Source organism: Pollachius pollachius, assembly GCF_949987615.1.
Source record: "Pollachius pollachius genome assembly, chromosome: 6".
Taxonomy (NCBI): Eukaryota; Metazoa; Chordata; class Actinopteri; order Gadiformes; family Gadidae; genus Pollachius; species Pollachius pollachius.
Genome location: NC_136939.1, coordinates 17,495,376 through 17,521,866, shown reverse-complemented (window position 1 = coordinate 17,521,866; position 26,491 = coordinate 17,495,376). Strand labels below are relative to the sequence as shown.

Below are 26,491 nucleotides of genomic sequence, written 5' to 3'. Positions count from 1 at the left end.
CTAGGAGGAGTCAGTAGGGGTCTTCCCTCCTCCGTTGAGCAGAGCTGAGGCGCTGCGGCTCTTGGTGGGGGTCCCGCTCCCTGACCGCGAGAACTCCGTCAGGTCGTGGAGAGATGGCTCCCTGTACATGGCCACTGAAGACACACACACACACACAGACACACACACACACACACACACACACACACACACACACGCACACACACACAGAAAGACACCCACAGGTTAAGGCATTAGCTGAATGTGTGCTCCATTAGTTGAATGTCTGCGGCGCTGTACCTCCATCCCGGTGCGTACCTTTGAGGGGTTTGGGGATGAAGTGGGCGGCGGCCTTGCTCTTCTTCACGTGGTTCCCCTTCATGACTCCGCCCTCCTTGTTTAGGCCCAGGTACCAGGCCCGGCCCGAGGCCTGCTGGCGGTACATCATGGAGGAGTACGTCACGTAGTAGTTCTCAAACACCGACTCCTTGAACTTGCACTCAGGGGTGAAGTGTTCCTGTAACGCAGGAGGGCGGGGCCGCGGCATCAGTTCACATGAATGAGTGAGTTAATTAATGAATTGTTACGATGGAACCGTCAGCTTGCAATGTCACGTTCTTCTCCCAAAGAGTAAGCCTGTAAATCTCCTACTGGAAGATACCAACAAGCTGCAGGTGGAGCTGAGCATGGAAGCCAACCTAGCGTTGGTGGCTCCACCCTATTGTCGGTGGAACAGCTCACTTCCTCCACCTTCACCCTGTGCTCAAAGTCCAAACTATTACAACTTTGAAGTTGACTCATCAAAGCGAGTCAAAGCGTGAAGCCATGTTCCAACACCCATCCTACTCTCTGCTGGACACTCATTTTGTGTTGACCGTAACCCTGGAGATGGTATGAGCCATCACACACTGACCACATCTGAGTCACTGGCCACCGCATACAGAAGCAGCAACATGGACTACTTAAGGTCAGGGCCAGGGTCAGCAACACTGACGCTGAAATAATGGACGGATGGGGCGTGTGAGTGGATGAATGGAAGGGTGGATGAATAATACAATCATAGACTCATCCATTCAGCCGGGCCTGTCCCTCACCCTCTGTCTAGAGAACCCCCAGTCTGAGCCATCCCCCCCCCCCCCCCCCCCCCCCAACGCTCTGTAGACTCTGGAAACAAACTGCAACAATTTGATGCTGCTGACATCTGCATTTCCTGACTCCTCTGTCTCCATGGCAGCCGGCTCTCTGTCCAGAATACCAACCAGCCCCACGGGGCGGGCGGCAGGGGGGCTTGGGGACGCACGCACACGCAGAGGAGGGCCGCCGTCTGTCCGCTGGGTGCAGAGACGTGTACCATGTGATGCGATGTTCAAGGGGGCCGGCGTGTCTGAGTGTGTGTGTGTTCAGCAAGCCGATGTGACTGAGTTTGTGTGCGTTCAAGATGCCGACGTGACTGGGCGTGTGTATATTCAAGGAAGCGAAATGACTGAGTGTGTGTGTGTGTGTGTGTGTGTGTGTGTGTGTGTGTGTGTTGAAGAAGCCGTCGTGACTGAGGGCGTTTGGTTTTGGCTCCATCCATGGAACAGGTCAAGCCATGCACTCTGGATAAGAAACCGATCAGTTTGTCCACAGGCCTGAAGCTGTGGACGTGTCGTATTGTGTTTTCTGAGCAAAAAGACACTGGAGGATGACCGGTGTGAACGCATAGACGTTGACTTAACTAGGATGCCCATTCATTCATTTCATCAGGAACACGACTGTGACGCTCGGAACACAGAAACAGGGGCATGAAATCCAATAAGGGGATACAATCATTTGGAAATCAATGGAATAAGGAAATGAAACAGTGACAACAAACACAACACGACAGACAAACAACAGACACACACCCAGCCACACAGGTGTGCCCCGGTGTGTGTCTGTATGTGTGTGTTTTGGGTGCATTTGTATATGTATGTGTATGTGTGTTTGCACGTGTTTGTATGTGTGAGTGAGTGAGTGAGTGAGTGAGTGAGTGAGTGAGTGAGTGAGTGAGTGTGTGTGTGTGTGTGTGTGTGTGTGTGTGTGTGTATGTGTGTGTGTGTGTGTGTGACTTACAGAGGTGTAGAGAAATCCTTCATTGTTCATGGCCAGATACATTTTGGTCTGGACACCCTGAATGGCCACAACACGCAGTCCCACTGGAATCAAATTAAATATAGCTGTACGCACACACACAAACACACACACAAACACACAAAGACACACACACACACACACAGACACACACACACACACACACACACACAGAAGATAAGACTTTATCAATACATGGAGGGAAATTCAGGTATTACAGCAGCAGAAATAAAACAAGAGAAGACGAGTGTTCAAAAAGCACACACACACACACACACAAAAACACTCCACAAAAAGCACATACACGCACTGCAATTACAGAGACACCACGGATCTCACAGCATGACAGTGATTGTATCGGTATCACACATTTAGAAGGACAAAGGTTTTACTTCTAAAGGCCATGTTATTTTGACTCATCGCATCGCATCTCATTAACTAAAAGGCTGTGTGTTTAACAGTTATACAGCATGTAGTCTCTCTAACAGTTAGCTTGAGTGAATACAGCAGTTAGTCTCTCTAAAAGTTAGCCCGATGGGTGAATTCAGCAGTTAGTCTCTAACAGCTAGCCTGAGTGAATTCAGCAGTCTCTCTAACAGCTAGCCTGGTGGGTGATGTAGTCTCTCAAACAGCTAGTCTGATGGGTGATGTAGCCTCTCTAACAGCTAGCCTGATGGGTGATGTAGTCTCTCTCTAACAGCTAGTCTGATGGGTGATGTAGTCTCTCTAACAGCTAGTCTGATGGGTGATGTAGTCTCTCTAACAGCTAGCCTGATGGGTGATGTAGTCTCTCTAACAGCTAGTCTGATGGGTGATGTAGTCTCTGGCCGACAGACACCAGGATGGATAGCAGGGCGTGGACTGAGTGGTACAATACAAACCATTCCATAGGTTATTTCCACAAGTGCTCTGAGCCGCAGGATATCGATCACAGCTCTGTTTAGATTTAATTGTTGTTTAATTCCCTCCATTCATCCGACCACCTCCTCTATAGGACCCTGTGTACGGTGCTCCTCACTTGGTCCTCATCATGGGTGTGAGTGTGAGGGATACAGCGAGTCCCAACATGCAGCGAGAGAACAACCAGGCTGATTTCCTTCACACCATTAAATAGACCTTTCTTCATCTGGCTCTGCACTTATTTTGGTGCAATTATGGCCTTTTTTATGCAGTACATTCATAATAAAAATGTGCAAGGAATGTAGAGAGTCACTTAGTTCCCTCGGGGCTGAGCTCAGCTGAGTGATGAGTGAATCCTGCTTTACTCCTGCCTGTGTTCTTAGAATTCACCCATGGTGACCTCTGAGCTCCTGTCACTAACTGGACTGGCAACATGTCAAAGTAGAAGCAATAAAAAAAAAGAGCAGGCCCCAATAATGTCTTGAATGGCCCAGAGATGGAGGTCAGAGCTGGACTCACTGAACGTGCTGTCCTCATCCTTGGTTCCATCGATGGTTCCATCTGGCTGCATCTGGAGCTGGAAGCCCTGCTGGCTGGCCAGCCTGGTCACTATGCCCTTTAACTGGGGCTCTGGGGTCAGAGGTCAAGAGGGGAGGGGGAAGGGGGAGGGGAGGAGAGAAGAGGAGGGGAGAGGAGAGGGGAGATGAGAGGAGAGGAGAGGAGGGGAGGGGAGAGAAGAGGAGAGGAGAGGAGAGGAGGGGAGAGGCGGGGAGGGAAGGATATATGATGTGAAAAGACAGGCGGACAAAATAACACAATTTAAAGTTCGGCAAAGTCAAACAGACAGCGAGGAGGGTCAAATTATAAGACAGTCATGACAGGAGGGAACCAGATGGATACAGAGAAGAGGCAAACGGGAAGGGAGGGAAGGAAAGGAGGTGGCAACAGTTAGAATATGATATGAAGTACAGAACCTTCCAGAGTCATGTGATTGCGTGACCACAGCCTCTGCAGGAAGCAGGAAGTAAAGAAGGTACCCACATCGAAAGCTTGCTCCTTAATATATCCAAAGACATGTTGTTCATGCCACAAACAAATACACTGAAAATACACATGTTATTAGCTGCTGGTCCACGATGAATACCTGATATGAGGCATGGCTTTTTTTTCCATTACATTATGAATAAACAATTCCTATGGTATAGAAAAGACACCTTAAAGATGGAGAAGGTGGTTTATGTTTGGTGGTCGGTTGTGAGGGTGGTGCTGATGGGGGTGAGGATGGTGATGGTGGTGGTCGAAGTGCAGCTGATGGCTGAGGTGGAGTTCACTCCTCTGCAGACCTGGGGGTCGCCTTCTCTTCCGCTTTTTCCTCGAGCCAAATAATTTGACGCGCGAGAAGACGTTGAGTTTGCTGGGCTTCTCGTTGGGTCCCTTGCTGTTGCTCGGGCTGCCCGCCGTGCCGCGGCACGAGTTCGCCTTCTCGCGCTCCCGTGCCTGCCGCTTCTGGCGGATGAGGGAGTTGGCGATCGCCGCTGCCCGAGACATGGTGACGGTCCCCCTGGCGGGGCGAAGAAAGGCTGTGTCCCGGGGATCTAAACCCTCCCCTCAGCGAGCATCACAACCCGGCTGCTGCAGTCTCGCGGATCTCCATAATCAAAGCCCGACCAGAATCATCCATCGTTGCGTCCCGGTGATTTCGTCAAATCAGTAAACAAATCCTGTCTGCGCGCAGTGGTTTTCAGTCCGGCGACACATCGCCATCCGTTTGAGTTGAAAAGTATTCGATTAGTGTTGTTTAGTTTTTGTTATCCAATAGGGTCGGTGGTCCCAGATGTACGACTGTCCGCCCGGTCCGGTCTGCTGGTCGGTCGGGGGGATCAACAGCTTGGTCCGTGTGAACGGGCAACAGGGAAGCTGTGTTGATCACTGCAGCTGCTGCTGCTGTCACTGCTGCTGCGCGTGGGCTGCACCGTGGCCCCCTCCCCGTGTTCTCGGGGGTCTCGCGGACCTGGCTGGGAGATGCAGTAACTCTGACCTACTGTCAGTGAGGGGGTCCTCGCAGCGCCGGGGGATTCAGCAGAACAAAAATGGAAGCATGATGCATCCGTGCCGTTCATAAACCTAATGCAGCCCGTACTAGTCCTGCACCCCCCCCCCCCCCCCCCCCCCCCCCCCCCCCTCCTCCACCCACCCCCCTCGCTCTGTCGCGAATATTGGAGAGAGAGAGACACATAGAGAGAGACAGAGAGAGAGAGAGAGAGAGAGAGAGAGAGAGAGAGAGAGAGAGAGAGAGAGAGAGAGAAAGAAATGGGAGATGAATGGGGGGAGCGCGGGAAGGGGAGTAGCCTTGCGTGGAAACAATCGCTCTACTACAGAAAGAGCACCTGTTGGCCGCCAGGCCCCACGTGGCATGGTGTTTACATGTTACGCTTTATATGCGAGGAGGGGTCAGGTTAAAGAGTCACTCATGACATTGATAGAGATAGGGAGGGAGGGGGGTGGGTGGTGGTAACGGATATAAAGAACATGTGTACGATGTAAGTAAGCTAATACAGTGGGAGGGACAGAGGTGACTACATATATACTGTCCCCCTACAGAACGCGTGTGGTTCAGAGAGATGGTTGGCGAAAGAGAGGGAAAGAGAGAGAGAGGGGGAGAGAGAGCGAGGGTAGAGAGAGAGAGAGAGAGAGAGAGAGAGACGGAGAGGAAAAGGGAGAGAGAGGGAGATGGAGAGAGAAGGCGAGGGAGGGAGCGCAAGAGAGAGTGAGAGGAGGAGGGGCTCTATTTTGGTGCAGAGGTTTACCAGTGGTGATGAGATGCAGCATGTAAGAGGGAGGAAACCAGTAGTCCGTATCGTAGTCTGAGCTAAAACAGAGTAGGAATACACACACACACACACACATGCACGGCCACAAGCACACACACACAGACACACACATGGCCACAATCACACACACACGCACGGCCAAAAGCACACACACACACACACGCACACAAAGACACACGCACGGCCACAAGCACACAATCACACACGGCCACGAGCACACCGCACGGCCACAAGCACACACACACACGCACACACACATAGGTACCAACCTTACCCACCAGGGAGATGTAAGCCTGCGTGAATACACACATATTCACCATTCATGGTTCCTCTCTACCAGTGAGCGACGACAGTAGAATGACCTCCTGTAGGGAGGACAACTATAGACTGACAGCTATAGACTGACCTGTACGACAGTCCATAGACTGACCTTCTGTAGGGAGGACAGCTATAGACTGACAGCTATAGACTGACCTGTACGACAGTCTATAGACTGACCTCCTGTAGGGAGGACAGCTATATACTTGACCTCCTGTAGGACAGCTATAGACTGACCTCCTGTAGGACAGCTATAGACTGACCTACTGTAGGACAGCTATAGACTGACCTCCTGTAGGACAGATATAGACTGACCTCCTGTAGGACAGATATAGACTGACCACCTGTAGGACAGATATAGACTGACCTCCTGTAGGACAGATATAGACTCACCTCCTCTAAAGAGGACAGCTATAGACTGACCTACTGCAGGGTGACTGGCTGCTGTTAGCAAACTTAGCATCAATAGCACACCTCAAGCCCTAGCAGAACGGCCTTCTGAGGGCCAGCAGAACGTGAGCGGGGCTCACTTAGGACCAGACCTGACCACAAATATTCCCTTTTCCATCTCAAGACATTCCCAGTGAGTCGGTGTTCCTAACCAGACACGGGGAACTTTGGGTGAACTTTCTGTTAGGCTATGGTTGAAAATATCAAAGTGTTTTAGCAGAGAGGAGGTTAGGCTTTACGGGAACTCTAATTAAACACTAATTAGCATATGGACAGGAAACAGGATGCGTCTGGAGAAGGATCTCTGCAATAAGGACGTCATGAACCCACAGATACGCAGAGCTGTGATACTGGTTGTGTAAGGTTTTATGTTAATTAACCCTCAACATCTATACTTCTAACCAAACTAAAAAAAATGTTTCTAATACATATGATTATGAATAAATAACAAATAACATACATAAGTACATACCTATTTTTGAATTAATATATGAATTGGTTTATGTAATTGTTCTTTATATTACTTATTCCCCTGCCCCCTATTGTTCATCATTAATTAATGATTTTTTACATTGCTTAATAAAACTAAGTGTAACTGCAGTGCCTTACAGCAGCAAACTGCACAAACAAAACATTTTTTTTTGATATTTCAGTTCACAAACTCAAGCTCGTCTGTAATATGGCCTCTGTAAAAGGATTGTAACTATGGTCGTATGAGAAGAATGAGAGGGACAACCGTTGAAACCATTAAAACGCCAACTACTGAAACATCCTTCAACCAGTGAGTTTAGGAACCCCTCCGGGAGCCCTTTGTTGTTCAGACTAAACCATGAAAGACTGATGAGTTGGGCACGTCTGCACGGTAAAGGTGGAGGCTTCAGGCTGCACTCAGACTTGTGAAAGACGTTACTGTGTTGAAGCAGTAGGGCGCGCCCTAGCTCATCCTGAGCTCCCACCGCCGGACCCCCGCCTCTCCTCTGAGGGCTCTCAGCACGCCGAGGAAAGCATAAAGTGGTCTCTTTGTGTCAGGTCACACCGGGTACCGTCACACAGTCCTCGGCCTGGAACCGGCATCCTCCCGGCAGTAGAAGGGGTTCACTCTATTTCATGCTCAAACTAAACAGGATGAAAGACAGCAGTCTACAGAAACCCGGTCCTACCTGATGTGGATCTGCGGATAGGAAAACTCATGCTGTGCTCTCAACTCCAGAGCGTCCTGCTCATGGCTTTGACTTCCTGTAGTGATGGCCGTTTGTCAAAACAAGGAATTACCAAAGTTCATAGAGGGAGAGAGAGAGAGAGAGAGAGAGAGAGAGAGAGAGAAGGAACTCTCTGAGGTATTGGATCCATTAGGCGGTGTATGTGGCGTTGACGAGAGATCGTTACAGAACATTAGGATCCATTAAGCCTTCAGATCTTCTCATTAATATTTCATGCCAAAGTCCACGCTGACCGGGCAGAATCACCAGGAGGACCTGTTCCTACATCTACCGGGGGGCCAAGGTGTGTATTCTGGTCCAGGGAAACACACAGGAGTCTGGTAAATATTTAGCATTCATTAAGACTAGCTCTGAGCTATTACACAACACCACAACAGTCTTAGCTTTCACCATACTCACACAAACACACTCACACTCTCTCACACAAACACACACACTCTCTCTCTCTCTCTCTCACACACACACACACACACACGCACGCACACACACACAAACACACACATCTATCCTAAGACGGTAACCAAACTGCAGTAATATGAGAGGAAAATTTCAGAAACACATTATCCTTAACATCATTGTCAACCCATCAAGCCATAATACTTTTTTCTGTTTTGTTGACCAGAAACAGGAAATTGCCTGTTTACCCTTACTTTGTGTATTTTGGTCTTGTTGCCTTTTGTGTGTGTGTGTGTGTGTGTGTGTGTGTGTGTGTGTGTGTGTGTGTGTGTGTGTGTGTGGATGTGTGTGTGTGTGTGTGTGTGTGTGTGTGTGTGTGTGGTTGTGTGTGTTTGTGTCTGTGTGTGTGTGTGTGTATGCGTGTGTGTGTGTGTGTGTGTGTGTGTGTGTGTGTGTCTGTGTCTGTCTGTTTTTGATTAAAATCAATTTGTATTCCCTTTATTTGTTCCTAATGATACTTTGGAGAAAATGAAGGAAAAGGAGCCTTTCTAAACGTATTTCTTATATCGAGTGTTCACGTCATTACTTTGCCCTTCTCTTTGTTCCATCTCATATTACGAGTGAGAAACCAGAAATGCAGTGGGCCTAATACAGTTTGAAATAGCCCTTTCTGTCGGGAGGGGGGCTTGTGTGTTTCCAATCGAGTTTGGAGTTCACAAGATCCGCACACAGGTGGCGCCACAGCATCAGGAAGATAGACTTAATAGCCTGTGATGGAGAAGGTGCGGAGGATCAACTGAAGAAACGAAGATGTAGCGAAATAACAGGATCAAAGCTGGGCCTAATCTTTGCTACTGTCTTATAATGGGAACAATTGCTATGCGTCGGGCTCTTTATTCAAGAAGCAAGGTTGTGGATCACGTGCTGTGTCGCAGTACAGGGAGGGAACATTTAAACCAAATCGAATATCGGTTGAGTCACGTGGACAGCGGTGTTGGCTGCTGCACCACGGGGGGGTCTTAAAACGGTGGCTTGCTGCGTAACAAGCTTCCCTCTGCGCAGCAGGGTCCCAGTGGGCTTAAAGCTTCCGTGCTCAGCCATCAAGACACACAAACACACGCACACACACACGCGCACACACAAGCACAGACACGCACGCGCACTTACACGCACTTGCACACACCTACACGCACTTACACACACAAACACACCAGGGATGGAAATTAACACCCGCCACACGCCATTTGCGGGTGGATTTGTATGGTGGCGGGTGAATTGTGTCACTTCACCCGCCACTGTGTCGGGTAATACTTTCCAGTCAGGTCCGTTCAAATTTGCATATTTAATACATTCGTCATACGGCGCTGCACAGTTCCACAACTATTACTGTCAACATCCGGCCCCCTTCTTCTTCTACGCCTCTTTTGCTGAACTGCGACTGTCAACATCCGGGATAATATACCGGCAACCATAGAGATAATATGCCGGTAACAACATTCGGTATATTTTTAATAAGAGATGGCGAACATCGGACAGTGGGCAACACCGTGACTGGCTGGTGTTTAACGGGACGAGCCAGACAGTGTTCTGTGCTCTCTGTCGTAAGCATGCTTCGGATGGCCACAGGTCCAATAGTTTTGTGAGTGGGACACAAAACCTAAAATTGGAAGCCGTGAAGGACCACGAGTCCTCAAAAAGTCAACTTCACGTTTTGAAAATTGCCAAGGGAAAATCAGCGCCCGAAACCACGACAGCGATGAGGACGCTCGTTAGCCTCAAAACAGACCAGCTTGATAGAAGTTAGTTCCAAATGCACACGCAATTGCCAAAAAGGGAAGGCCATTTCAAGACTTCGAATGGCACTGCACGTAAGTTAATTTTTTTATTTTCTATTAGGCCTAATGCAATAGTTTGTTGCTGTCGAAAAACTAGCATGTTGGGTAACCTTAGAGCTCTGCTCACTTGTTTGGCAAACAGCTGCTTTCTGTCAGTCTGGTCAAAACAGATGTCAAGTGTGTGTGCTAAGACGTAGGGCTGTCCCGAATACCATTTTACAGGCTTCGAATACTCGTTGGATATTCCGAGCGAGTATTGGATTACTCGCTCGGAATATCCAACGAGTATTCAAAAACAACATTAATAATTGAACCGTAAAAAAGTCTGGGTTCCTCACTTTGCTGTTGTTCCGTTCCAAATCAGCTGTCATCTGTGCCATCGTAGCCCTTACAGGAGCTTATCAATTCATCCCGTAACGTGCATATAAATCCATACAATGATCCAATGTTTAGTCGTTTGTGTCCATATTAAATCCATATATATATATATAGTTTAATGTATTCTGACGTTTTTCAATGTGTCTTGCACTTATTAAGTCATTGTTTCTTGTTCTTGTTTCTTCATGGTCTGTTTTCAAATGTTTAATTTCAAATGCATAGGCAGAGTATGAGTCTTCCTATACCGAGAGGATACATCTGTTGCATTATAGGGGCAGATTTCATTATACATCTGGTTGAATTGAAGAAATTAAAAGGCCAGTGCACTGAAAAGACAAATGTTCCTATTGACTTATGATGGTGTAGCCATGCATGTTGTTTTATTGTTAATATGTCAATTTGTTTTTTTATTGAAAATACTTTGTATAGATGAATTATCCCCAAACTTGTCATCGTAACACCTTTGAAATAAACATGACTTAACATGGCAGATACCTGTGTATTGTTTTTCATATGCGGTAAGAGTGTAACATTTTCAACTCAGTTCCTTGGTAGCACCTACTTACAGTCAAAATCACTTCTGATGGAAAAAATGATGTGTATGAAAAACACTTTTCTTATCTAGTGTTACTATTATATTGTTTAAAATGTACACATATATTAAAAATATATATAGCGTATAAAAAGTGGCTGGTAAAAAACATGAGTGGCTGGTAGATTTTTAAATCTACCTGCCACAGTGGCTGGTGGGCAAAAAAGTTCATTTCCATCTCTGACACACACACACACACACACACACACACACACACACACACGCACACGCATGCACATACTCAAACACACACGCACACGCACACGCTTGCATCCTTTCTGTCGTGTTCTCCGGGTGGATGACCTACCGTACATCAAACTTGACCTGAATAGTAGTGCCTCCTCCCCCTCCTCCCTCGAGACTGAATTGCGCGATGTGCGCACGCACTCCCCCCCCCCCCCCCCCCACGACAGACAGACAGACAGACACATATACACATTAATGCATGGCTTAACACTTGAGCCTCACTCAGACTTTGTCTTGCCCTGTCAACCACACAGGAACACGTTTTTAATTAGTTTATGTTCTTAAAGCCAATCAATTAAAACTTTACAACACTCCCTGCGCCCCGGGTTGACCCGTGTCCTCAACAGGTCCCTGACCAGACGGCCGGGCTAGCAAGTCTCATGACATCAAACTTTCTTAAAAACTACTATTTAAAGCGTCCACGTCCACAATCGGATAAGCCTTGTGCGTGCATTGTTGATCATAAAGGGATCCTAGGTCTACTATAAAATATACTCTGAAGCCTGGCCCCCTGTTTAAAGTAGAAGACAAAACATCGAACCACGTGACGTGGATTTCTCTTATTGCCTGGTTATTTTCTGCAACTCGGCTTACAGAAAACATATCAAATCTAATTCATTTTTCGATCATGTTGCTATTTTGTTTTTTTCAGGCAAAAATAATAAATAGACATACATCTTCATGTTGGATAATGAGTGAGCAGCCCTAATGTATGCGTGAGCCCAGCTCCCGGGCACACCCTTTCTGTCTCCATGGCAATGGAACATCCCAGCTTCCTCAGCGCGTGGGGCTGTATTGCCGTCTACAGCTGGGGGATGCATTTATCATGGGCTTTGTCTGGTTGACAGCAACCAACACAACGCCTTGGTTATTGCTTCTGGTCAACATATGAATCGGTGCTCAAACGTACCCGACATGTATATTTATTTTTTATTGTATTATTTATTACTTTGTTGTTTTTCTCTCTAAGCGGACAACGGGGAAAGTGAACAGACAATGCTGAGGTCAGCATCGCGCAAGCAATTTCGCCAGTTTCAACGATTTCTATTAAAAAGGTGCATTGATTATAAAATGAAAGCAATGTAATTATTTACAAGTTGACCAATACCAAATTACGCGGAGGTATTTGACTCACCTTTGGAAGCATCTTTATCTTTAGACGATTTCCCGCTCATGTAGCAGCTCAAAGAGGGTTGGATATTAATCTTCAGCGGATATGCGTACAGGCTATAAACAGCGGGAATTCACCTTCTCATTATGTTACTTTCGCATCCACAGCACAATCGAATCACTTCAGTCCGGTTTGTGTCACCGTAACAGCCAATCCAAAGCGTCCCGTGCCGCGGCGCTCCTGAGCAAACTAAAGATCCAGAGCGCAGAGCCAAGTTACCGACTGGCGCGAAATGGCGCAATTAAGTAGCTTACAACCAGAGGGATGGACAGACGGCCAGATAGAGAGAGAGATAGACAGATATAGAGAGAGACTGATAGACAAACAGTTCGAATAGATAGATACTAGAAGATACGTAGCTTCTTCTCAGTTTAGTTCCATCAAAGCGGTGACTGAAGTAGCGGGTTGACTTGTATCCCAGGGGGTTTAAACCAATAGGTCATCTACCCCTGCGCACTCAGCAGTCTGGGCCCATGCAGATCCTTATATTGACCATGCTACAACCTTTGTCATGTTACATATTGTACAGAAACAGTGGAGCACACATTCACAGTGGTTAGGAAAGTAAATAACATTTTCCTCACATCATTTTGAAAATGGTTATTATTATTTGTATGTTGTTAATTTATTATCCAGCATGTACCCCTATAACATCGTTGGCTTTTGCTAATGACCTGAATCCTATCTAAAGTGGGTGGGATTTACGAGTGCTATTTGTTTATTCTTTTGAAGTGTTTTGATTATGTAATGTATGTCATTATGTAATGATTTTCTATGTTGCAGTTATCTCACCAATGAAAGGGTCCAAACCCAGATAAAAAACATGGCCAGAGAATTGGATGTCGCTGCTCTTTTATAGATCTTAAGGACTAACATTTAGTGTGTTCTCATTGGTTCTCCTGACCCAGAACAAGCAGCACAAGAGGACCTGGTCCAGGCCAGACCGGTACAGTAACGATAGTAGAAAATTTTGTTTTAGTTTACACAGGTTTGGATACAGACTAATTAGGACTTGGCTAATGAGGAGCCACTGGCTGGTGATTGGCTGGTTTTAATCTTAGGTTGGAGACGATGGAAGAGTCTCAGTTATGAAATCAGTATCACTGACGGTCTCTAACCTTCTTCCGTGAAGGTATTTGCATAAAAGGATTGCATATGCAAATAAAATACTACAACATTTAAATCTGATCTCGGACACCAAAAATAAAATCGTATCTTGATTTATTTGCCTACTTTGAAATCGGAAAATTAGAAATATGATAAGATTATTATGTGATAAGATTGTTTTCCCGCTTTAATAAGGCGGTTCCACTGAGCAACAGAACCTCATCTCATGTAATTATTAAGGTGGTTCCACCAAGCAACAGAACCTCGCCTCCTCATGGCTTTATTAAGCTGGTTCCAGCAAGCAGCAGGAACCTCCTCATGTCTTCATTAAGGCGGTTCCACCAAGCAACAGAACCTCATCTCATGGCTTTATTAAGGCGGTTCCACCAAGCAACAGAACCTCATCTCATGTAATTATTAAGGCGGTTCCACCAAGCAACAGAACCTCCTCATGACTTTATTAAGGCGGTTCCACCGAGCAACAGAACCTCATGGCTTTATTAAGGCGGTTCCACCGAGGACTGCCAGACTCTTTCTCCTGAGGCTACTGTTCTCAGACCAGCTGCTCTCTAGTGGAAAACAAGCACTCAATTCCTCCTCCTCCCCAGAGAGCAGAACAGCCCCTCGGATACAATTAGCACTGCTTCTACCGCGTGGGTAAAAAAGAAAAGGGTCATTAAACCCTGGAGCAATGTATTAGCCAGGGTCAGAATTACATTACAATTTATGGTCACACATCCGATTTCCCCCATGCTATGTGTGGCCTCAAACACATGACAACACAAGCATGAGAATTTCACCGGCCCTATATGATCAAACAAAAGGACTGATTATCATCTGGCTCAAATGTGGGGCAGAATCAGCACTCACCTGAACCTTCTTGCCTGCTTACCAGTTTTTATCTTCGATCATTTAAGCAACATGGTTCCAGAAAATCAATAATTAATTATAAAACAACAATGATTTTAACATTTATTTATTGCTCTGAGCCAATTCTAAGATTACATTTTCACTTACAGTGTCAATGAAGGGTTTTACTGTGATTAACAGTCCTTGTCCGACTCTGTATTTATGTTGTTTAGTGTTGGCTCTCCACCTGTCCCCAAGACGTCCTTAGATCTTTTGTGCTCTTCACATCATAGCACTCATCTCCTTCCCCTTACCCGAGCGTCCTGGTCAATCTCCCCCCTGTATCTCACCCTGATCAGACTCTCCCGTTATATTCCTTGCGGTTCCTTGAGGTTCCTTGTGGTTCTCTAGGTGTTAGTGTTTTAACCTGCTGGTTCTCCTTGTGTTTCCTTGTGGTTCCTTGAGGTTCTCTAGATGTTAGTGTTTTCCCACTCCTACGTGGATTTGAGTTTCTTTATTGAAAGCCTATTGGTTACATTCCCTGAGTCCTTGTCGGCATTTGGATCCTTTCCCTTTTGTTCCTGCTGCCCTGCCAGCACTGGTCTGACAACCAGGACAAAGCACTGGGAATGATTCTGGACAAACATCAACATAGATGTAATAGGATGCAATCATGTGACTGTTACTGTACCAATATCCCATGCTCTTCAGTGGTTCCTTTGAGAAGAAACAAGATCTACATAGTAAAATCAATTATGATCAGGTAATTAAGATACATTTAATAATTAGAAACACATATCTGCACATGACGTCCATATGTGTGAAACTGACATTGTACGTCTCACTATGTTCAAATAGTGACATGATGCAAAAGCAGGCGGTGATGATGTTGTCTGACTCCTGAACCTAAGAGGCGGTGATCTGGAGGTGCATGGAGACGGGACACCACCTCGACTCCTGCCCCTTCACCCAATATGCAAAATGAGTCAACACAAGGCTGCTTGGTAACGTGCAACGCCCGGGTCAAGGTCAGGTGACCTCGCTGTCATATGAATGACGTGTCTATCCGGTCGGATTTGGCGTGCGATATAATGACACCCCGTTCAAGGTCGGGGCTCTCTCTGGGGAGCCAATGAGATGTTCTCTCGTCATGTGACTGACTGTGCCACTGCATAAGGGCGGGCTAAGGAAGTACAGGCATACTAGCCTTGGTTTCCACAATGATGCGGCGATGAGATATTACAACATGATAGGGGAGTAATTCAGGAATTGAACGTGTTATCTAGCTTTATAACACAGCTTTGTAGAATACTCGATTCTGATTGGTCAATTACAGTTATTTAAGTATGATAGACCATTGCTATGAATAACAGACCACCTCTATGAGTAACAGACAGTATTTTTATCAGAAGCATCAAATTATCGTTTTAAATCAATAAAATAATTGTGTTGTTATATTTTGTGCCCCATTCTTGAATTATTTAGTAAGTAGCTGTGTAAAGGGGATTCAAGAGTGTTTCACCCCCCCTTTGCTTTGCATCAGGGTCCTGCATCACCCTGTCAGGGTTTATTTCACAATGATGACCAGCTCGCTATACTATATCCCTTACTCAACACATCTCTCTCTCTCTCTCTCTCTCTCTCTCTCTCTCTCTCTCTCTCTCTCTCTCTCTCTCTCGTAGCTAGTACTGGTGGAAAGGGCTGACACACAGGGTTACTTTGCAAACCCTAACAGATTTTTACGTTAACTGCTCAGGTGGGAGTAGGGGGAATAATGATTAATAATATATCCTTGCTAGATTTATTCACTGAAAATAATAGGGGCACCAACATGGGGGAGACTCACACACGCAGGCATGAACAGGCACACACACACACACACACACACACACACACACACACACACACACACACACACCCCACCCTTTGCTTTAAATCCACCAGAATCCAGAAAACCAATGCTTTTTCAGTGTGTGTTTAGAAGAAAGACCAATGCTCCTAGAACGTGAGTTTACTAGAAACACCAATGCTCTTTAAATGTGTTTAAGATAAAGACCAATGCTTTTTAAACATGTTTAGAAAGACAAATGCTCTTTAAATGTGTTTAAGATAAAGACAAATGCTCTTTCAACATGTTTATCAGAAAAAACAATACACTTTCAACGTTACTTTCCCTTACTAAGAAGACCTGCTTGCTATTATTCTCTTGCTCTCTTTTCACCGTACCATTCACCACCCAGTTTCCAACCTTTCTTTAATGTGTCCCCCTCCACTGGCTGTGTGTTGGGTGTTACTTTATACAGTGTCCCCTCTCCACTGGCTGAGTGGTGGGTGTTACGTTATACAGTGTCCCCCCTCCACTGGCTGAGTGGTGGGTGTTACTTTATACAGTGTCCCCTCTCCACTGGCTGAGTGGTGGGTGTTACTTTATACAGTGTCCCCTCTCCACTGGCTGTGCGTTGGCCGTTACTTTATACAGTGTCCCCTCTTCACTGGATGTGTGTTGGGTGTTGCTTTATACAGTGTCCCCTCTCCACTGGCTGTGTGTTGGGTGTTACTTTATACAGTGTCCCCTCTCCACTGGCTGAGTGTTGGGTGTTGCTTTATACAGTGTCCCCTCTCCACTGGCTGAGTGGTGGGTGTTGCTTTATACAGTGTCCCCTCTCCACTGGCTGAGTGGTGGGTGTTGCTTTATACAGTGTCCCCTCTCCACTGGCTGAGTGGTGGGTGTTACTTTATACAGTGTCCCCTCTTCACTGGATGTGTGTTGGGTGTTGCTTTATACAGTGTCCCCTCTCCACTGGCTGTGTGTTGGGTGTTACTTTATACAGTGTCCCCTCTCCACTGGCTGTGTGTTGGGTGTTACTTTATACAGTGTCCCCTCTTCACTGGCTGTGTGTTGGGTGTTACTTTATACAGTGTCCCCTCTTCACTGGCTGTGCGGTTGGTCTTGCTTCATACAGCGTCCTCTCCAGGCTAAATTACTCAGATTATCCACAGGTGTATTACATCCTTGAAAAATCGATCTTCCCACATGTTTCTAGTCTCATGCCTAAGACCCACATATAAGGAACATAAGTTTCTCTGTGTTTGGCCTCCGGTCTGTACAAGAACAGCTTGTACCTGTACGTGTGTGGACAGGCCTTCAAGTTGTTTTGGCCCCCTAGTCGCAAGCGACTGAGAAGATGTTGCAATCTCTAAGCCACAATTGGGTGCTTGGGTCATCGTCTTTGTATCGGCATGCCTTTAGTTACACAAAGATCAACATTTGTCGTGTAAGTGTATGTCTCGAACGCCTCACAAACTTATTGACAAAAAGAAGAAGACATACCTGAAGGTTTTGGTCAAACCAAAGGAATGAGCATACAAAGACATTGTCCCAAGCTGTCTGTAGAGTTGCACCATTGGTGAGATTATTGCCATCAAATACAAATACAAATGTATGGATAGGAGTCTCCATGGAGGTCACATCATGCGGACGCCTTGTTAGATGCTTGCAGCTGTTGAGCCCCAAGATACCAGCCAGATACCTTCAGAGAAATACGCCCGGATAGCAATGGGTTAAAGTCGGTGTCGTGTCCGGGTTTCACTCTGGTAGAAAAGCGATTGTATCCTGGTTTTGGTGTTTACATGACGGATAAGAAATCTGGGTGCTATGGAGTTTCTAGTGTGCATGGTAATGCACTGTGTGTTGAAGTACAAAGTATAATGCCCAAATAGTTTTGACAGCTAGTTTACATCACTCGCGACAGAGTTCACCAAGTATAATTAACGACACTAATGAAAGTATTCTGCTTTATATGATACAAATCGTCTACAGTATTCCGGTACTGCCTATATTTGCTTGGAGTGAGTGGCTGTGTGTGTTCTTTTATTTAACATTTTAACGTAACAGAATGGAATGTTTACTTGAAGTCAGATTGTGATTGGTATGTTCAAGGGCCAATAGGACAATTTGCTTGTTCCTGCTGGAATTTGACTTGCATTACACAAGAAATTGTAATAAAATAACTAAACGTGATATAGCAGGTATTTGAACAGCTGACTCATAGTGTGGCCCACCCATAATGTCCCTCTAACGAGAAATGTCCTCACAAGTGAAACCAACACACACACACGCACGCGCGCACACACACACACACACACACACACACACACACACACACACACACACACACACACACACACACACACACACACACACACACACACACACACACACACACACACACACACACAATGCAAAGTTAATATTTACTGTTGCAAAATGTTGCCATGAAAGAGACTTGGAGAGGGTAAAAAGGTAACCTAACTAGACCGTTATACTGTTATTTTCTCTTTTTTACAAATGTATGAATCACAAACTAACAATCTAAAATTCACCTAATTCTATATTTCTCACAAACACGCATGCAAACACAGATACTCATGAATACGCACTGAGGTGCACGTACACAACACCCACACACATACACATATACACGCACACACAAACAGACATGCAAACGCACACTCAAGTCAGTAAACAGTGCGGAGCTGTACTTTGGAGCTGTAGCTGTAGCTTCTCAACCCAATGCTGTGGGTCATTCTCCCTGATATAAACAACCGAGAACGCTCCGCTTCTTTGGGCTGACAGGATGGCCACGGTGTGTCTAATTGTCCTCGCCACATGCTTGTTGCTGGAGACCTATGGACTAGAAGCTGTCGTCGTCGACGACCAGACAGGTGAGCCCTTAAGGGAAGGCCTCAAAAACAGAGCACTACCACATAGCTAGAGCGATCTAAGCTAGTAGCACGTACAGAAGAAGCCATTGGTTCTGTAGAGCAGTGTAAAGGTTTCCATAAGATGTCAAAGGCTGATTCCAAATCAATCAAGAGTTTTTTATAGTTAAGAGTGCGTTTTAATAATTGTATTTAGATAAGCTGCAAATAATGCTATTATCTAAAACTTTACTGTGAATGTTTTTGTATTTGCTTTTGCCATATTTTCTTTAGCATTTAGCATTATTTGTCTTTTTGAAAAAATAATGGCTTAAATTTAGGTGGGGGAAATGAGGGCTACAAAAAAACAACAGAAGGCATTAGCCCAAACTCAGTTGGATTGTTTCAATGCATAAAGACCAATGTGGTTGTATTCATACAATTAAATTTACTAATACAAAATCTGTTTATCATGTTAAATCGTCAAAGATCGTCCAGAACAGTATTGAGTGATGTAGAGTAGACCCTAATCCAGATTTACCAAACTTTCACCATGCTAAGTAATTATACATTAAAGGTGCTGTGGCTAAGGGCCAGGATTTGAGTTCGATTTTCCAGAAATGGCCGAGCCATCTCAGCTTAAGTCAAACGGACTGTGAGAACACGAATTGTAAACCTTCTCATTGGCCGAGGAGCATAGGGAGGGAGGGGCTTATTCTGGTTGTTTACTTCTAAATCTGTAGCTCAACCCCACAGCACCTTCAACTTAACACCCAAACAGTGTGTCTGACCTATGACCTAATGGTTAAGAGACGTCCCGACATGATTGACTTGCGTGTCGTAGACATCCAACAACACAGAGTCCGTCAATACGACTGCAGCATATTTCCTGTCTGTTGATGATCCTCCTTGGGGGGGTCTCCCTGGGGGTCTCCTTGGGGGGTCTCCTGGGTCCAGGCCGCGTGCTGCTGCCCCGTCGCTCCGCCAGTGCTGTGCTGCGGCGGCAGCGGCGCTACAACACGGGCCGCCTGGAGGAGATCCAAAGGGACAACCTGGAGCGAGAGTGTTTGGAGGAAAAGTGCACCATGGAGGAGGCCAAAGAGGTGTTCGAGAACAACGAGAAGACCGTAGGTCACACACACACACACACACGAGAAGGCCCTAGGTCATCCACACACACAAACACATGAGAAGACGTGGTCATCCACACACACACACACACACACGAGAAAGCCCTAGGTCATCCACACACACACACATGAGAAGACGTGGTCATCCACACACACACACACACACACGAGAAGGCCCTAGGTCATCCACACATACACACACATGAGAAGACGTGGTCATCCACACACACACACACACAAACACACAAACACACGAGAAGGCCATAGGTCATCCACACACACACACACACACACACACACACACACATGAGAAGACTCTAGGACTAGGTCATCCACATCCACACACAAACAAACACACACACGAGAAGATGTGGTCATCAAGAAACACACACACACTAACACATGAGAAGAAGCAGAATATCCTGGTACACACACACACATGAGAACAGGTAAGTCATCCAGATGCACACATACACAACACATGCACGCACATACACAACAATAACACAAAGCGCACACGTGACAGTGACAAAGTATATACTGCCATACCTTCCAAGAGCAAACAAACAATACATTCTTCATGGGCATTCTTGTAACTGATCATCATAATTGTTCATATTTTACCCTTCATTCTATAAGTTGGCAAGCTGTCTCTGTTAAAAACATTCTTGTTTCTAACTTAGAAGTATCGCATTGGTTCTTGAGTGTGAGCAAGACTGGGGATATCTTGTGCTTGGGCTTGGAAGAGGGATCATCTAGTTTGTTCTCCTGAGTATGAAGCCTTCTCTCTCTTACCTGTCTCTGCCTTCTAGATGGAGTTCTGGGCCAGCTACATTGGTAAGTCAACTCACCTATGTACAGTGTTGCAGTGGTTTGAGCCCCTGTGGATGTCTCACAGTGTGTGTGTGTGTGTGTGTGTGTGTGTGTGTGTGTGTGAATGTGCGTGTGTTCGTGTATGCATGTCCCTAATTTTGTGTGCGCGTGTTTGTGGGTGCATGTTTTTGTGTGTGCGTGCATGTTTGTTTGTGTGTGTGTTTGTGCGCGTGCGTGCGTGTGTGTGTGTGTGTGTGTGTGTGTGTGTGTGTGCGTGTGTGTATGTGTGTGCATGCACATGCATGTTTGTGTGTGTGTGTGTGTGTGTGTGTCTGCTAGATGGTGACCAATGTAAACCAGAGTCTCCTTGTCAAAACGGGGGACTGTGTAAAGACGGTGTCAACGCCTACGTCTGCTTCTGCCAAACTGACTTCAGCGGGAAGAACTGTGAGATAGGTGAGCGGTAGGAGCGTCTCCTGATGAACACACCTGACCCGTACAGGAACTAGCATGCAGAGCTACTGAACCACTTAATCAGCAGGTAAACGGATCAGCCAGCAGATCTCAAACCCGTCTCTCCTTTCCCCTCAGAAATCGCCAAGCAGTGCTCCAACAACAACGGGGGCTGTGCCCACTTCTGTGCGATGCAGCGGGAGCGCGCCGTGTGCCATTGTGCCCGGGGATACAAGCTGCAGCCTGATAGGAAGAGCTGTGAGTCAACAGGTACTAATGCACCAATCACACGAGATGGGAGGAGTCTATTCTATTCTATTATTATTAGCTCTGTTCTATAAGTATTTGTTTTAAACACCATACAGTAGAGTACATATTGCTGAGTGTTCAAGTGTTTAATCAATATTCCTTTGCTCCTGACTGGAAATCTTACGCATACAGAAAAAACTAAATATTGCTATAAAAGACAAGCCTCTGAGAGAGTGAAACCCAAATAGGTTTAGAATTGTGTGTTCCACGTGTAACTCCAGCAAAAAAATGATTCATGGACTTTTGACTTTGAATGCAAAACCCTCCTATTGGTTAACTCTGTGAACCCTCCCACCTGATCCCAGAGCTGTTTGCCTGCGGCCACGTCAGCGAGCCCGCTGTGGCGGCCCGGGCAGCCGGCAGATCGCTGGCCTTGGACCCGGACCTGGACCTCAACGACACGCTGATGTATGGAGACGACGATGACCCCCTGTCCCACGGCTACCAGGGCTCCGTCACCAACCTCTCTCGACCCTTGACCTACGGCAACGCTACGGTCGTCGTGCCGATGGAGGGCGGGCCGACGGAGGGCGTGCCGAAGGAGGGCGGGCCGACGGAGGACGGGTGGGCGGAGGGCTTGGTGACGACGGCCGCGTGGCCCGTTGGGAAGGAGGAGGGGGAAGGGGAGGGGGAGGGAGGGATACACCACTGGCAGTTCTACCCCACCGTGGGCGCCATCACGTCAGAGGACAACCATGACCAGAGGATCATAGGAGGAAATGAGGCCACCCCCGGGGAGATCCCCTGGCAGGTAGGGATGGATGGATGGATGGATGGATGGATGGATAGATGGAGGTATGGATGGATGGATGGATGGATAGATGGAGATATGGATGAATGGATGGATGGTTAAATGAAGGTATGGATGGATAGATGGAGGTATGGAGAGATGGATGGATGGTTAAATGGAGGTATGGAAGGATGGATGGATAGATGCAGGTATTAATGGATGGATGTATGGATGAATAGATGGAGGTATGGATGGATGGAGGCATGGAAGGATGGATGATAGATGGAGGTATGGATGGATAGATGGGTAATTGACTGAATTGAATAATACCTGTTTAAATGTAGTGTTTGTCACTTGGGCCATGCAGCACACAACCACGACGTTCAGAAACGCGTTCCTATTGTACATTGTTGTAGTTTCATGGCCTCTGACCCCACGACGGTCAACAAGTGCAACAGCTGCAGACCGACTCACCTGCTTCTGTTGCTGCAGGCGAGCCTGATGTCCATAGGGAGAAGGTTGTTCTGCGGCGGTTCTCTGCTCAACGAGATCTGGGTCATCACGGCCGCCCACTGCCTGACCGAGCTCAAGCTCACCGTGGCGGACTACATCGTACGACTGGGTGAGCCAGCGCAGAACCACCAGTAACTTACAAACTGGCTGCACATTTGTAATCGGACAAAGGCGGGATAATCTTTGAGGATCTCCATTTCCACCAATAATAAGCAAGCGTAATAATAATCCCAGCAGCCTTTGGAAGTAGCCCGTAACAACCCACCTGCTGCTTTGCCCCCCCCCCCCGCCACTAGGAGAGCATGACCTGACTGTGCAGGATGGCCACGAGCGCGACCACACCGTTGCACAGCAATTCCTGCACCCGAACTATGACGAGCGCACGTCCCGCTACAACCACGACATCGCCCTGCTGCGGCTGGCCAGCCCCGTGGAGCTGTCGGCGCGGCGGCGGCCCGTGTGCCTGGGCCCCAAGGACTTCACCGAGAAGCTGCTGATGGGGGCCAAGAGCTCCCGGGTGAGCGGCTGGGGCAAGATCAACGCGGGGCAGCTTGCCTCGCGGCTGCAGACGCTGGAGGTGCCGTACGTGGACCGCACCTCGTGCAAGAGCTCCAGCCGCGACCACATCACCCGCTTCATGTTCTGCGCGGGCTACGACGAGGCGCCCATGGACGCGTGTCAGGGCGACAGCGGGGGGCCCCACGTCACCCACCACCAGGGCACCTGGTTCCTGACGGGCATCATCAGCTGGGGCGAGGAGTGCGCCAAAGCGGGGAAGTACGGCGTGTACACGCGCGTGTCGCGCTACTACAGCTGGATCAGCAACATCACGGGGATCCGGTGAGCCCTCCGGAGCAGAGGGAGGGCTGAGGGGGACGAGTCGAGGGGAACCTCCGAGGCCTCCGGGGAACGCAGACCGGTTCATTAAGAGTAGGCAGCGTTTGAAGGCTGCGGGGTCATGTGTTTAGAACGGCTTGTCACTACTGATGGGAGGAACGTGGGTGTGTTGATTTTGTCTCCGTCTCCGGTTTGGTCACATGGTATCAGCCAATTAACAATCTTAATTGTTGATATGTTGAGTTGTGTAATTAAACTGAATGTAAACTCCTTATTCGTTGTCAGAAAGCTTTTAAGCTTGATGTCAAACGTATTGCTTCATTGGGTGATGCTTCTTCTAGCACTGTCCTTGTCTTGGTAAGAGGGGCATCTGGCTATATCTGGCAACAAAGAAATCAAGGATAAATCAATTCATCTTGTGCTTTTATTAAGACGAAAATAATCATACGCAGAATTAATTCGAATACAATGAATCCTTTACAGTTTTACCGACTTCCATAAAAATAGAACAGGTTTAAGGTCTGAAACACAAACTGACTTCTCTCAATGAGTCTAGCCTGGCATTATTATAATGGGCAAAATACTCAAACAAACTCAACTCTACTCCCAGAACCTGATATCAACTTGGATTGCTGATGACCAATGAAACAAAGACGTTGTGATGACTGAATACTAATTTAAAGAAAACGTTCTTCGATTTTGTATTTACACATTTGGAAGTGGATCTCCAAACATCATGGCAGATATGACACAGGGCTAATCAACGGGTCTTCAGGAGTAAACGGATGAATGGCAGTGTATCTTCAAACACCTCCAAGCACATGGTAATGCAGTCAACAAGCTAAATAAAGACACACACTGCAGGGCCGCACGGCTCCACCAGGGGGACAAGTGAGCTCGGGATTCCTCTTTGTGATTGGATGACACCCACATTACACGGCACTAGTCAAATTGTTTTGTAGTTCACGTTTTATGATAATCACATAATATGAAATAATTCAAACATTTCAGAAAAACTTAGCTAATGAGTGGCAAGCAGGATCATTTGTGTAGGAGAAAAAGCATTGATTTAGTTTTTTGGGGAATTATAATTCAGTGCAGACTTTAGAGGCAATTTGATGAAGATTCACCGTATACAGTAATCTAAAAAAAATGTAATTAGTGGCACAATCATTGTTTAAAACAAGCCAGACCAGTTGTTTCATACTTTTGATTTTGTAAGATTTAAAGCTTATTGCTTTATACACTGCCAAACAACGTTTATAGCGCCCTCTTCTGATGCACAATAGACATAGCAGCCAACAGATAGAAAAAGTGTAATTATAGCAGGAAAGACTCAAGCACCAATTCCATTGAAAAAGCTCCAAACGAAGATCCTCAAAAAGCCTAAAATGTGTTTGCTATATGGCTAGTACCTTCTACACAATACTTTGTAGATTGTAATATGTACCTCAGATTCACAATAATCAGCTCTTTCTACTAAAGAAAGGGCAAAATATGTGAATGGACAAGCCTACTATTATTATTTTCATCTGCGTCCTCCTGGCCTTGTGAATGAGGTCCTCTGGTCTACTCAGCCACTACTTGGTTCAACTGGTTTGTTGAAGGAACATATGGAATATTTAGCTAATTCAAATGGAACATGTATAAGATGGTTCAATATGTGTGATGTGAGCTTCATCAGCAGCAAAAACAACAGCGGAAGCAGCGAGCGATCAAAATGAATCCAGACCAACATAATATCACACTACAGTGATAGCCACTGCAGGCAGAGCTGCCTGGAAGCTGGACAGCAGTGCTGTGGTAATCAACTACTCAGTTTGGGCATTGAGCTTCCACCCAGGGGAACCATAGAAACATTTTGTCTTGGTGTACATCTGCTGGTCCATGGCGATATTCCCTTAATGCATGTGGGCTAAGTGAGCAGGCTACTGATATTAGCAGATATTAGCGTCAAATGTGCCACAATGGAAAACAACAACTCCACAAATGGCCAGCTAAGCACGGCAAGGATATTTTGGCACGTGAATCGAAGGAGGGAAGTCTTGGTGGATTGAATACTGCTGTGGCGTCCGTGACAATCATGGTTGTAGGTCGTAAGAAAATAGAGAATACAATCACCTTCAGTGGCATCTAGGAACAAAATATCTATATTCACACCCACTTCCATGCCTTAAAAATAAACGAGTTCCATTCATAAAAGTTTCTTAAATGTTCCACTACCACTGAGGAGTACTTGATAGGACAGCGACCACCCCACCCTCCCCACCCCCCTCCCTCCAGTCGGCCGTGGATCTCGTAGGTTCCATGGTTGAACACGCAGGCCTACAGCGGTCCAAACTCCTCATGCCATCCACAAGATCCTCGTTGTGCTTCGACCCCCTGGCCTGAGTGTACAGTGTACAGTGTTGGTCAAGCCACAACTTAAGTGTAATGCTAATAAATGTGTGTGTGTGTGTGTGTGTGTGTGTGTGTGTGTGTGTGTGTGTGTGTTTGTGTGTGTGTGTGTTTGAATCCCTTGGCAGTCTGTAGAGGAGATGAGTTGTCTAACAGTAGAGGGGAAAAGAACCCAAACATACATCCCATATGGGGTGTCCCTTATGCTTGGTGCTGATTGGCTC

General features: G+C 46.6%; 2 protein-coding genes across 2 annotated transcripts; one reads left to right on the top strand and one right to left on the bottom strand.

Moving 5' to 3' along the window:
• Positions 1-4,539, bottom strand: LOC307077520 (fibroblast growth factor 13-like; the record flags this gene model as incomplete). Its single annotated transcript, XM_079738952.1, has 5 exons — positions 1-134; positions 298-496; positions 2,074-2,177; positions 3,511-3,621; positions 4,335-4,539. 5 exons carry the CDS (start codon positions 4,537-4,539, stop codon positions 1-3), a joined length of 753 nt encoding a protein of 250 aa, XP_079595078.1.
• A 14,482-nt stretch (positions 4,540-19,021) lies between these two features.
• f9b (coagulation factor IXb) lies at positions 19,022-23,877 on the top strand (the record flags this gene model as incomplete). The annotated part of the gene is made up of 8 exons (XM_079737664.1): positions 19,022-19,109; positions 20,043-20,212; positions 21,028-21,052; positions 21,368-21,484; positions 21,620-21,751; positions 22,096-22,541; positions 23,013-23,142; positions 23,330-23,877. The coding sequence occupies 8 exons, from the start codon at positions 19,022-19,024 to the stop codon at positions 23,875-23,877; spliced, it is 1,656 nt and encodes a 551-aa protein (XP_079593790.1).
• Between the last annotated feature and the right edge of the window lie 2,614 nt (positions 23,878-26,491).